The sequence below is a fragment of the Loxodonta africana genome, chromosome 16 (genome assembly GCF_030014295.1).
Source record: "Loxodonta africana isolate mLoxAfr1 chromosome 16, mLoxAfr1.hap2, whole genome shotgun sequence".
NCBI lineage: Eukaryota > Metazoa > Chordata > Mammalia > Proboscidea > Elephantidae > Loxodonta > Loxodonta africana.
The window spans coordinates 82199561-82211687 of record NC_087357.1 but is presented as its reverse complement, the minus strand read 5'-3'; the positions used below and the strand labels follow the sequence as shown (position 1 = coordinate 82211687).

Genomic DNA, 12127 nt, shown 5'->3' with positions numbered 1-12127 from the left:
GTGAGTGGACAGACACTAGCAGTGTTTCTGACTGATGTTCTTGGAGCGGTAGCCATTACCAAGTTTATGTTATTTCTTTCCTTTTTTTTCTTCAGGGACTAAGTAGAGGGAAAAACAGAGATAGAAAAGCCTGGAATTAGATAAAGATGAGATTAAGAAATGATAGATTCTAACATTTATTTGTTTACTGCTGGGCAAATCAAATACCTTACACCAATACCTGTCTCAGTTTCTTTTTTCCAATTCAAACCAACACAAATATCAGAGATAGCTTAAGAATTGATGGGATCCCAGCTACCAATTCCATGAGCCAAAATGGAAGGAAGGTGCTTGGGACAACACATTTGATGGCCATTTTCTCATCAAGGCAAAGAATTACTAATAAGCTTTCTCAGCACGCTCTCTCCCTGAATTACTGGGATTAGGTTAATAACTGTGATTAGTTTTTAAGGGTGTTTCCTGCAACTAACATGCTTAACAAAGAGCAAGCAACCACCTACTAAAAGGATTCTTACACTGAGTAAAAAAATAACCTTCAGATCCTTTCCAGCTCCAAGTCTCTACTTTCACAGTTTTGTTTTAAGCTAGAATATTAAAAAATTTGTCGGTAATCTGAGAAAAGTGCAATACATCACAAGGATGCTGGCTGAGTATTATTTACATGAACAACTGATTTTGTATATGAGTTTATGGTCTCAAAGTGTCTGATTTCCATTTCTTTGCTGTCAGCCTAGTTGGCCTTTCTGCCTCCTAAGGGTTCCTAGTTTTCTGAAACTATCAGACTACATTAAAAGGTTTATTATAATAGCAAAGCAAATCTCCCCTGTGTTCTCTCAAGGACCAAATAAAGCCTAAAATATAGCTTACATATAACAGTAAATAAAATAAAAAGAATGATCTGTGACAAATGCTTCCAGGGAAAAACCCAGAATAAAGAAAGGTGCTTCTATGAAAGCCACACAGAGATACAGTAAATTGCTCTCTGAATTTTCCACAAAGGTATAAAAATTTATTTTACATCCTGTCTGGATGGATTAACAAGGCTATTCCTTCCACCTCCTCCTAGACCGTAAATCCTGACGGATATTAATTGTAAGCTGGTACCAGACCATTACTCAAGGCTTGTGTTACAGAGCTTACACAAGAACTCACAAATTACCTGCATAATCAGATGCATGGAGCTTCTGAAAATCTCTTTCAGGTCAAAAATATCAGAGAGCTCATTTTTTTTGAGCAGGTTCTTCAAAGATAAAGAGTTGCTACCATAATGCCCACAAGGGAGATAACAAACCTGCTGTCGGAACAGACACAACTTTGTCACTTCATTTCCTGTCAAGTTCTTCTAACTCGTCTGGATGAAGAGGAGGCTTGCTTAACCTCTCAGCTCATGTCTCTGCTTCATACTGTTAAAAATGCCTTTTCAGCCTTTTCCTCACTGCTGTCTCTAAGCAACTGGGCTAACTTTACTCCAACAGGCAAACACAGCTTAGTGAAACTACAGAGCAAAGGCAGGGAACCGTCTGACGTAAAATCGAATACAAAGTATTAACCAAGTTTTCCTGAAATGGTCTTGAAAAATGGCCATAACAAAAACAAACTACAGAACTGAAATTAAGCTATATTTAGTGTTCTAATCAAATAAAAGCAAATGAAACTGTGAAAAGTTAATCAAATAGAAATAAAAAACCAAAACCACTGCCGTCGAGTCGATCCCAACTCATAGCGACCCTGTAGGACACAGTAGAACTGCCCCATAGAGTTTCCAAGGAGCGCCTGGCGGATTCGAACTGCCAACCCTTTGGTTAGCAGCTGAGGCACTTAACCACTACGCCACCAGGGTTTCCTCAAATAGAAATAGAGGATATAAAAACAATGGCAGGATAGTTAGGTGTAAACAGCAAGTGGTTGTAAATTATTAAATACAAGATTCTTTCACTCTGCTAAAGGCAAGCATTTCTAAAGTCAGAAATAAGAGACAGAGAATCGGTAAGCTCCTCTGAGTCCCCTTTAAAGGGACAACCAAGTCTTGTTCCTTCTAGTAAGAGGGGGTATCTCTTAGATGCCAGCACCTGGGCAGGCCATGAGTCAGGGATCATTTCCTTTTACGGTGGGAACTGAGCTCCTCGCTGAGGAACAAAGGTCAGATCAAGGTACTGAGACCTCAAAAGAGCTGCCAGGTTCTCACTTCATAGGAAAAGGTGCTAGGAGTTCTCAAGAGCTCTGCACTGATCCACACAGTTCTTTTCCCTCACCAGAGCCAGAGTACTTGAGGACAGTGATGGGAGGGGTGAGAATAGGGGAAAGCCAGCTCCAGCTCTATCCACCAATGCTAGAGCAACTGATTTTCACTAATAACTTTAAATGCAGGAAAAGCAGCAGCAATCAAACCTCAGAATAGTAAGTAGAAGCTGCCAGTACCAACACACCTACATCTCACAGAGTTATACTGAAGAATGAGCTTTGACGGGGAGGGATAAAGAGGAAAACATCAAGCCACTCTGGAATCCTGAAGGAAGCCAGAGGCAGGAGGAAGATACCGGTATCCAGAGTTAAAAACTAGAGAACAGGAAATGGTTAAGACAGAGACGCAGGAAGGAAGCAAGAAATGTGGAAAAGGCACCAAAGAAAACAGGTGTAAAAACCTCCAGGCTCAGAAGTACCTACACATGCGTGCATGTGTGTATACACACACACACACACACACACACTCACTCGTAAGTAAGTACTCTGGCTTTGGCATGAATTTTAGAAGGCCCATCTAAATATAATTAAACTATGTCTTTCATTATCATATAAATACATTACACTGTTTGTTAGGTTAATAACTGAACAATTATTGCTCCTAAAGTGCTGCTTATTCATAGGAAATGACGATACTGCATTTGTCTAACTTAACACCCAGTTGGTACAGACACTGATCTCCTCAGGTTTTAGTATGCCATGATTTCATGAAACAAACATGATATAAAAAGGCCCTTAATGGTCTTTTGGAAGGTAAAGTAATATGAATCAAGAGTCTTAAAATTATCCTTGGATTCAGTATTAACATTTTTATACATTTTTTCTAATGATAGCAAAAAATGGTCAACTGTACAAAGATACTTATTTCTACACTATGAATGACAGAGAAAAATTTGCAACTACCTAATCATTAAAAAATAAGAGTTAAAATCAGACTATACCAACTCAACCAATTTTATGATTGTTAAAATTTTATTATGAAGATTATTGGGAAGAGTGAAAAATATTTACAATCTAGTGGTAAATGAAATAGATAAAATACAAAATTACAGGAAACTTCTGAACACAATTATATGAAACTAAATATTCCTGAGCAAAGATCTAGAAAGTGAAGACCACGCGTCTGAAAGGCAGAATTTTAGGCCACGCGTCTGAAAGGCAGAATTTTAGGCCACCTTTTGGCTTTAAAATAACTGTAACATTAGTAAATTGGTTTTGCTGTGTTAAAATGCAATATAAAATGAAAGAACTATGCAGGCCTCAGTTTCCTCACGTGTAAAGTCAAAGACCAGATTAAGTACACAGTTGTTCTGACTCTGTATACTAAGGGACTAGGGAGACTCACGAGATAATGACACGCTTTCAGCAAATATTCCTTAAAAGTAAAGTGACACATACTTTAAGAGAATATTATACATGATTAGATGTTGAACTTCTTAGAAACATCAGCAAGCAAGTATGATTATATTTGACCAAGGTCTGGTATAATAACAAGCCCTTTCCAAATCTGGGGTAATTTCAACAAATAACAACAAATCAATAAAAATAAAAAGCAAACAGGGGTGATTCTCTCCAGGGGCAGTATCAGCACTTTGTTTAATTCTGATCCAGAAGCCTCCATGAAATATATTCATTATTTGATCTTACCTGAATGAGCCTAGGAGCCCTGGTGGTGGAGTGGTTAAGGGCTCGGCTGCCAGCCAGAAGGCGTCAGTTTGAATCCACCAGCCTCTCCTTGGAAACCTTTTGGGACAGTTCTGTTCTGTCCTACAGGGTCGCTACGAGCGGGAATGGACTCCACAGCAAAGGGTTTGGGTATGGAAATGAGCCTAACATGGCTAAATACAACTCTTCAGAGCTGATTTCCTTCTTCCTGTGCAGAGCTATTTGCTGCTCTTGCAGGCGGGAGTCATCAATCCTTCCAACCACAAAGATAATTTTTGTCTAGTGTCACTTAGCTGATCGCTCAGACGACTGAACATTGCTCCACAGTTTCAGTCACAGAAAAGGAGACTGACTCCTCCCTTTTAAAATCAACTCTACTTGCAAGCCACGATGTGGGCCCAAGACACTGCAGAGCCTGGATGGAGCGACTCTTTGAAGAGGCAGTAAAGCACTCTGTGGGACTGCCCTTTCAATTACTATCTAGTGAACAATGCCTGGAAGTAGTAAACAGGCCTCAGAGCTCAGAAGTCCATACTGAATTCTGATGGTCAAATTGGTCTTACATACTGTTGCCTAGTGTAGAAAAATGCAGAGTTTCTATTCCTGTCCACTCTCTATCTAGCATGACAAAAAAAAAAAAAAAAAGTAGAATTACACAAGTCGTCTCTGAAGAGATTTCATACAGACTTGTGCTTTAAACCCACATTTACAGACTGTAATGAGATGTACAGCATTTAATTTAGTATTCTCTCCAAGGTGTGCTGTCAGTTCATGGCAAGTTCCCTGTTGCTTGTACCAGAATTCAGAATTCCATTTTAATAGGTGAATTTAATTAATAAATTATGGGATGCTTTAATTTAGAACATCCAAAGTTATTTGGATTAGTTTTCTAATTAAGTTGTCAATAACAGTTAACAAAAATTATTTCTTGCTTTTTCCTTCTTCAATAAAAAAAATTAGAAAACAAATTCTTTGCTAACAGAACAATTTTTGGGTGAATAAAGCAGTGAATGAAAGGATACGCATCTATCAAATGCCTTCCCACGTGCCAAGTACTGAACTCGGTGCTTTCTCAATGTTAGCCCATGTGTTTAATAAGGCTATATGCCACCTGTGGTATGTCCTTGTCTCGTAGGAATTTAATAAATAGATTTGGGGGAAAAACCTTCAAATTTCTTTGACAAAGAAAATCTTCTGAACCCAGGATTCAAAGAGAAAAGAATAGCGAGGAAAGGATTTAACATGTACCTTGCTCACAGTGAAGAATATGACTGAAAGAAAAGAGATGACCCCAACATATGCTGGTAGGAAGGAGATCATGTGCTGACCAAATGCAGGGAATATTCTCAATGATTTGACTGAGCCAGGTGAAAAGTCTGGCTTTGTCACTGCCTAGCTGTATAACCTTGGGCAAGTTATTTAGCTTCCTGAGGCTCAGTTCAATAAACTGAGTCTCTAAATTGGAAATAAGAACAGTAGCTACACCTCACTGGGTGACTAGGATTAACTCAGACAAAGTATTTAAAGTACTAAGTGACAGATATGGTAAGCAATCATTGAAAGACTGTGATTACTTTTACTATTGTTACTTCTATAACCAAAAGCTACCCCAAATTTACCTGCATTTGACTGAAAACAACCTTTTAAGAATTATAAATCAGACCTAACTGCATATTGACATAAATGATTGCAGGCTGAAAACAAATACAGAACTATATTACTATATATTAAAGATCAACCCATCTGCTTCAGATGGTTTCGTCTGTTGTTACACACTTGATTGGACACTGGATTCATTTGGCTTATTCAGGACTGGAAGAATGTTGCTGTGGTGTGCCTTCGAGTCCATTCCGAATCATAGCAACCCTACAGGACAGAGCAGAACTGGGTTTCCTAGGCTGTAATCTTCATGGGAGCAGATCCCAGGTCTTTTCTCTCGCAGGGCTGCTGGGAAGTTCAAACTGCAGCCATGGCATCACCCGGGCTCCTTTTACTTGAAGAATAGAAATTATCAAACATTTTGTAACATTTGATGATTTGAGATAACGTACTTACATAATTTCCAAAAACTTCCTAAAATTGTGTTAGCTTTGTCTAAGAAGTTATTTGATTAATCACTGATCAATTCATTTAACAAATATTTTTGAGAAGCTCCTACAAGCCAGGCAATGTTCTGGTCACTGACTACTCGAATGAGATAAAACTTCCTCTCTTGCCAGGTTATTTAGAGACTCATTCTTCTTGTATAGTGTGCATCACAAGGACTCTATGGTTTACAAATAAATGTTTTTCAATATTGCTAACATTTAAATTAATTTAACCAATTCACATATACCAAAGCTTCAAATCTTTAAAAAGCCTTGTGTCTTTGAGGACAGGTAACTGAAGGTCAGTGCTTTACAAGTAAATGATCTAGCTCCCACAGAGAGATATATGCAGGAATATAGACTTTATCCGTTAAAAAAAATCGGCATTTAAGTTTGTGTTAATGTGTGACTTTGGTAAAATATGTTATTTTCCTTTTCTTATATTTCACTCCAACCTACCTACTGCTTATGTAAATGTCTTCTGATATCAATGACCATGTGAAAAATTCATATGCATGCACTTAAAAAGTAACACTTTATAAGATAAACAGGATCACCAGAGAGTAATGTGCTCTCTTAAACAATCAACTATATGAGACCAATCGGTCAACATGTAGCCAAAAGCAATGAGAAGGCAAGGATGGGGAGGGAAGCTAGATTAATGGAAACAGAACAAACAGAATGGAAATAATGAGAATGCTGGCACATTGTGAAAGCTGTAACCAACGTCACGGAACATTCTGTATAAAATTGTTAAATGGGAAGCTACTGTGCTATGCAAACTTTCACCTAAAACACAATTAAAAAAAAAAAGTGACACCTGATGAAAATTTAAAGATAATCTTATTCTACTTGATATGCTATATCATAAAAACATCATGGGCTTGTAGACAACTGCTTTAAAGCAAGAGTTCTGGAATAGTGAAAGCAGGCTTGTGTTTAAAATGTACCTAATTACTAGCAAAAGATAACTATTCCGTATAAGCAAACCTCTGACTTTCAGAGTCAGGTGAGAGAGAGAAATCCAGAGTTGTTGATATACCAAAGAACGGTGTTTCTGGATAGCTTTTCTGAGGAATTACTTTATTTTATTTTATTTTTAATAAAATATGTCTGGAAACTTTGGGAAATAACATATTATTCTTCAAGCTTTTTATGAAATTCCCTTAAGAACTCCAAACATTAAAACAATCTAATAAATTATATATAAGAAAACATGCTCAACAATGAATTAGATTCTCAAATGGATTAAAATGTAAGATAACATATATACCGTAATTATATTTAAAATACCTACTAAATAGTAAGTGTATTAAAAGCCTTTTTATATTATTTGTTTATTCCACTAACAACAGGCAAGGCAAGGCTGTTGAGTTAGGACAGCAGAGCGCCACCGACAGATTACTTTCGTGGTGAGAACCAGGGAGAAGATGTGAGGACGGTGTATTTACTGCCCGACTCGTCCATCAGAGAACTCTGGCAACCCCCCTGCTATGGCACAGTCCAGTCTGCTGTCTGTATGAGTCTTCACGTAGGGACTGACACATGTGGAGCCACGCAAAACCATAAACCTCATCATCTTAACAAATAATCTCATAACCAAATTCTACTCATGGGGGTTAAACAATGATTTTCAGAATTGGTCAGTCTTCTTGGCTGTAAGAGTATTTGAGGAACTAAAAAACAAAAAAGCCTCAAAAGTCTTGTTAAGGCCCAAAATTCACACTCTATTTTTATGATCAAGTGTATTATGGTTAACGATAGTGAAAACATGAACTAACAATAGGTATAGCTCATTTTTGTATTTCTGTAATACAATTAAAACAAAGAAAATGATTATATTAGCACTAAGTGTCACTAAAAATCCTAGGTTCTATCATAAATATGCTAATAAACAATTTACATCTCTCTAGTGTCTATGGATTTTACTTACAACAGAGCAACATTAACTTGACTTTTCTGATTTATCTGTTTTCATCCTGATAGCATACCTTTTAGAGAAAATATTGTTGAGCAGGTCTGAAAAAAATTTTCAGGGTTCATTCATTTCTATACGGTTTTAAAATGATAATGTTCAAAAGCAGCTAGGAGTACTTGAGATAAACGTATGTGTGGGGTTTAACATCGAGCAGCAGTAAATCTGGCAGCCTCTGCCAGTAATCAAACAATTACGAAATGGGAAGTACATCTTGTACAAGCTGACACAGCCATTAAATCAGGAGAGCTGCTGGCAGACTTATTGACACTGCAAGAATGACCAGAAAGCATTAATTTCAACATTAATAAAATGGCAGCACATAGATGACAGCTGCCAGAGGAACTAAGAAATAAGGTTACCGGCCTTGTTAAGCTCGCGTCTGATTTTCTCAGGCACAAACTGATCGAGGTAGCGTCTGAAGTGAAGTGCGTCAATGGCAACAATCTCAGTGCAGCGCCTCTGCCAGTCGTCCCTGGACAGGACAGAGAGGAGAAAGACCAGGAATGGGTGAGGCCACTCACAATAATACCCTCACATTGCTTGGTTTTGAGATTGTGGCAGTGTTTGAAAGAGTGGAATGTTAAAAAGCCTTAAAAGAAAGAAACAAACCAGTGTCTACAGGTCTCAGCAAAACAGAAGGGCAGGAAGCACCATTTGATTTTTACATTCAGAGGCATACACATTGTGGACTGCCTGCCAGGTGTTAAAACAGTAAATGAAAAATTACCAGGAAGTGACACACTAGGACATGCTGTACACAGGTTTATTCCCTACAGTGAGTCTCAGGGCTTAAAGGATTCTGGGGCAAACAAAAGGAATTTAGTTATTTGTTCTCCTCTGATACTAAGACACGGCATCTGCATCTCAACAAGAGCCCACTGCTCTGCTTTTAGAGATCTGCTTCAAGTCACAGGGTTTGTAACATCACTACATATTGTCGTGGAAACGATTCCAGGAAGTCAAGTGCTAGAATGAACGTGTAATGACTCAACACAATATTCTACCTACTGTGGTCAACTGCCGACCATGAAAGACAATTTTTAAAAAAATTGTCAAAGATGGCACAGCAGACAATGACACATTGCCTGTGGAAACAGGAAGGTCTGGCTGAGATGATAATTTTAGAAATGTGAAATTCCAAATATTTCATCTCTTTATTAAGTTTCAATACTAACATGCCAACCAATGTTTCACACTGCAGAACAGTAGTGCAAACCTTCATGTTAGTCTGTAAGTAATTACCAGGAACAAACATCTGTGTAAATAATTGTTTGCTGCAACTGCATATTTTAAACAAAATAAAGGGGGAAAGAAACCAGGGTTTGGCACAGATATGGTTACACGGGGAAGAGCTAATTCCTTCTGCCGCTATGACATAAAAACACATGCTCTCGGGCAGCATTTTTGCAAAAATTTACCCCTAATGAAGTACACAATTTAGTGTGGAAGCAAGGAGGTCAAAGTATAAAAATATATTTCAGTAAGAGCTAGGAGAGGCAGCAGCAAAGTTCACTGCAGGGCCTGCCGTCAGCTGGTTTGTGGAATTAGGCAAATCGTCCCAACGCAGGTTTCTCCCGTTTACCTAATCTAATAGTTCTAATTATAACCTATTCTAATTAGATTTCAAAGTTAACCTCCACTGCTTCCAACTGGCAGCTTAGAGGTCAAGAACTATAGAGAGCCCTACCCTTATGAGCTGATTTCGATACGTTTTTGGTTTTTATTTTCCTTTTGGTATATGGAGAGGATAATGCTGTTTTAGCCAGCAATGAACCTGTAACAACGAGTTTAAAAAGACAGTTCAATGGTTGAGCTAAGAGTAGACGGAGACAGAGTGCACTCTGGGTCAAACCCACATTCCTTGTCTTATAGCCATGCAGTACCGAGGTCAGCACGACTCACCTCTCACCCTCGTCTTCATGGCTCCGCGCCCAGCGGTATGTTTCGGCATAGCCCATGTACTCGCTGTACTGTTCAGTACCTGAAACAAACCATCTGTCACTATCTTTTTCACAGAGACTGTCCTTAAAAGCTGTGCCTTCTAAAGAGTCACTGTAAATAAACCTATTCCTCCTTTCTGAAATGATCTCATTGGCAAATGTCGATTAAAAAACAAAACAAAAGCCTGGTCTTAGTGACTTGCTATTATTTCCCTCAGACACCTCCAAAAGCCACGGTAACGTTCATCATATGAAGAGTGACTGACTGCATCCATCAAAGTAGAAAACAAAACACGCTCTGTCACAGTCACTGCTTTTCTTGGACGAGAAATGCATAAAAACCGTGTTTTATAAAAGCCCACTGTCTTCAATGTCAGTACCCTGATGGTAATACCTTATTTACATTGTTGAGAAAAGAAATTCTATACAAATACATTCCCTGCTAAGAAAAGTGACATTAAAATGAAGCCTAGGAGTTGCCTGCCAACAAGCAAGCTACTTTAAAGGACTTTGTAAAACCAGGATATTGTGGCCTGAGAGGTGAGGAAGGGAAATAAGCATCATTAACACTCATCTGATGAGAACACGCACCAAAGTCTCCACGCGGCACGGATCTCTAACTCACCAGGCCTGGGCCTGCCTACCAGCAGGGATGGCATGTAAGTGCTCCACTATCTCTGCATAAATGCACTCCTAACCCTGCCGTCAACCTAATAATCACTTGACTTTTCAAGAGTCAACAGCACAATAAAAACTGAAAACCCTCAGCAAGGTATTTTTCACATATCAAGAAAAAAAAAGAGGAAGAAGCAAAGCAACATTGAGAAATATGATTAATGATTTTCTTTTTTTTAAGCACATTTGTCCTAATCCTGGCAATAAATAAAATGCAGGCAGACTGACCTTTTCAGAACTAGTTAAAGTTTCAAAGTATGTAAAATATATAATTAGAGATTAAATACAAAGCGAACAAAGAGTAACTTGACAGCGGAGAAACCTAGTCTTAAACTTTAACTGAGTCATGGCACCTGACACTGCAGCTATTGGAATTGACTGCCATCATCTGTCTCCTCAAAAGATGTACTGGTCAGGACACATTATCACTCCAATGGAACTCCTGCCATAAATGAATTACCTAAATCTAATTATGAAGAAACATTAGAGAAGCCAAAATGAGGCACAGCCTACAAAATAACTGGCTTATATGCTTTCAAAAATATCAAGGTGAACAAACACAAGGAAAGGTGAGAAACTGTTCCAGTTTAAAAGATACATGACAACTTAATGCAAGGTGTGATCGTGAATTGGATCTCGGAGTGGAAAACAGCTACAAAGGACATAATCAGAAATACCTGACAGAATTAGAATATTGACTGTCGTTGTCGTGTGCTGTCGAGTCAATTCTGACTCACAGGGACCCTACAGGACAGGGCAGAACTGCCGAGCTTTTGGTTTGCAGCCTGAGCTCTTGACCACTGTGCCACCAGGGCTCCTTAGCCATCCCTTAGCCATCCCAGTGGGAGTGAAATGTAGCTCACTGCTGTTTGATATGCAGTTCTCTGATAGCTAACAATGCTGAGGATCTTTCCATGTGTCTGTCGGCCATCGGAATATCCTCTTTAGTGAACTGTCTGTTCACGTCCTTTGCCCAGTTTCTGACTGAGTTATTTGTCATTTTGTTGTTAACTGCAGAAGTTTCTATGTATTGTAGATAGTAGAGCCTTGTCGGTTATATCACTGACAGCTTTTTAAAAATAATCCTAAAATAATTTATATCTTAATTCCTATAAACTCAGCTAGAATTTTGGGCAAGATGTTCATATTACAAATCAAGAAAATAGCTACAAAATTCACGTGGTCTTCTGTGAAGTCTTTCCCGGCACCATAACTAGTGTCACTGTTCCTTTTCTATACTTCCATGGTACTTTCACATAACATCAATACAGCACTTAATATGTTAAACTGTTATCTGAAAATCAATTATATTTCTAAATGCTAGCAATGAATAACCCGTTAATCCATTGCTGAAGAGTCCATTCTGACTCAGAGCAGCCCTACAGGACACAGTAGAACTGTCCCATAGGGCTTCCAAGGAACAGCTGGTGGATTCGAATTGCCGGCCTTTTGGTTAGCAGCCAAACACTTAACCACTGCACCACCAGGGGTCCAATAAACAATCAGAAACTAAAATTATAAAAACTAAAATTTACAGTAGC

General features: G+C 38.4%; 1 protein-coding gene across 14 annotated transcripts in view; it reads right to left on the bottom strand.

Annotated features, from left to right (window-relative positions):
• Positions 1-12127, bottom strand: part of PARG (poly(ADP-ribose) glycohydrolase) — a 164358-nt gene that overhangs the window by 39473 nt on the left and 112758 nt on the right. For 12 of the 14 annotated variants that reach the window (XM_064269831.1, XM_064269838.1, XM_064269832.1 and 9 more), the window contains 2 exons: positions 9874-9952; positions 8335-8443 (listed from right to left, as the gene is read on the bottom strand). In XM_064269831.1, coding sequence (XP_064125901.1) covers positions 8335-8443; positions 9874-9952 — 188 coding nt within the window. Of the gene's footprint in view, positions 1-4529; positions 5900-8330; positions 8444-9873; positions 9953-12127 lie in introns of those variants that run through there. The other 2 variants (XM_064269833.1, XM_064269836.1) reach the window with 2 other exon arrangements.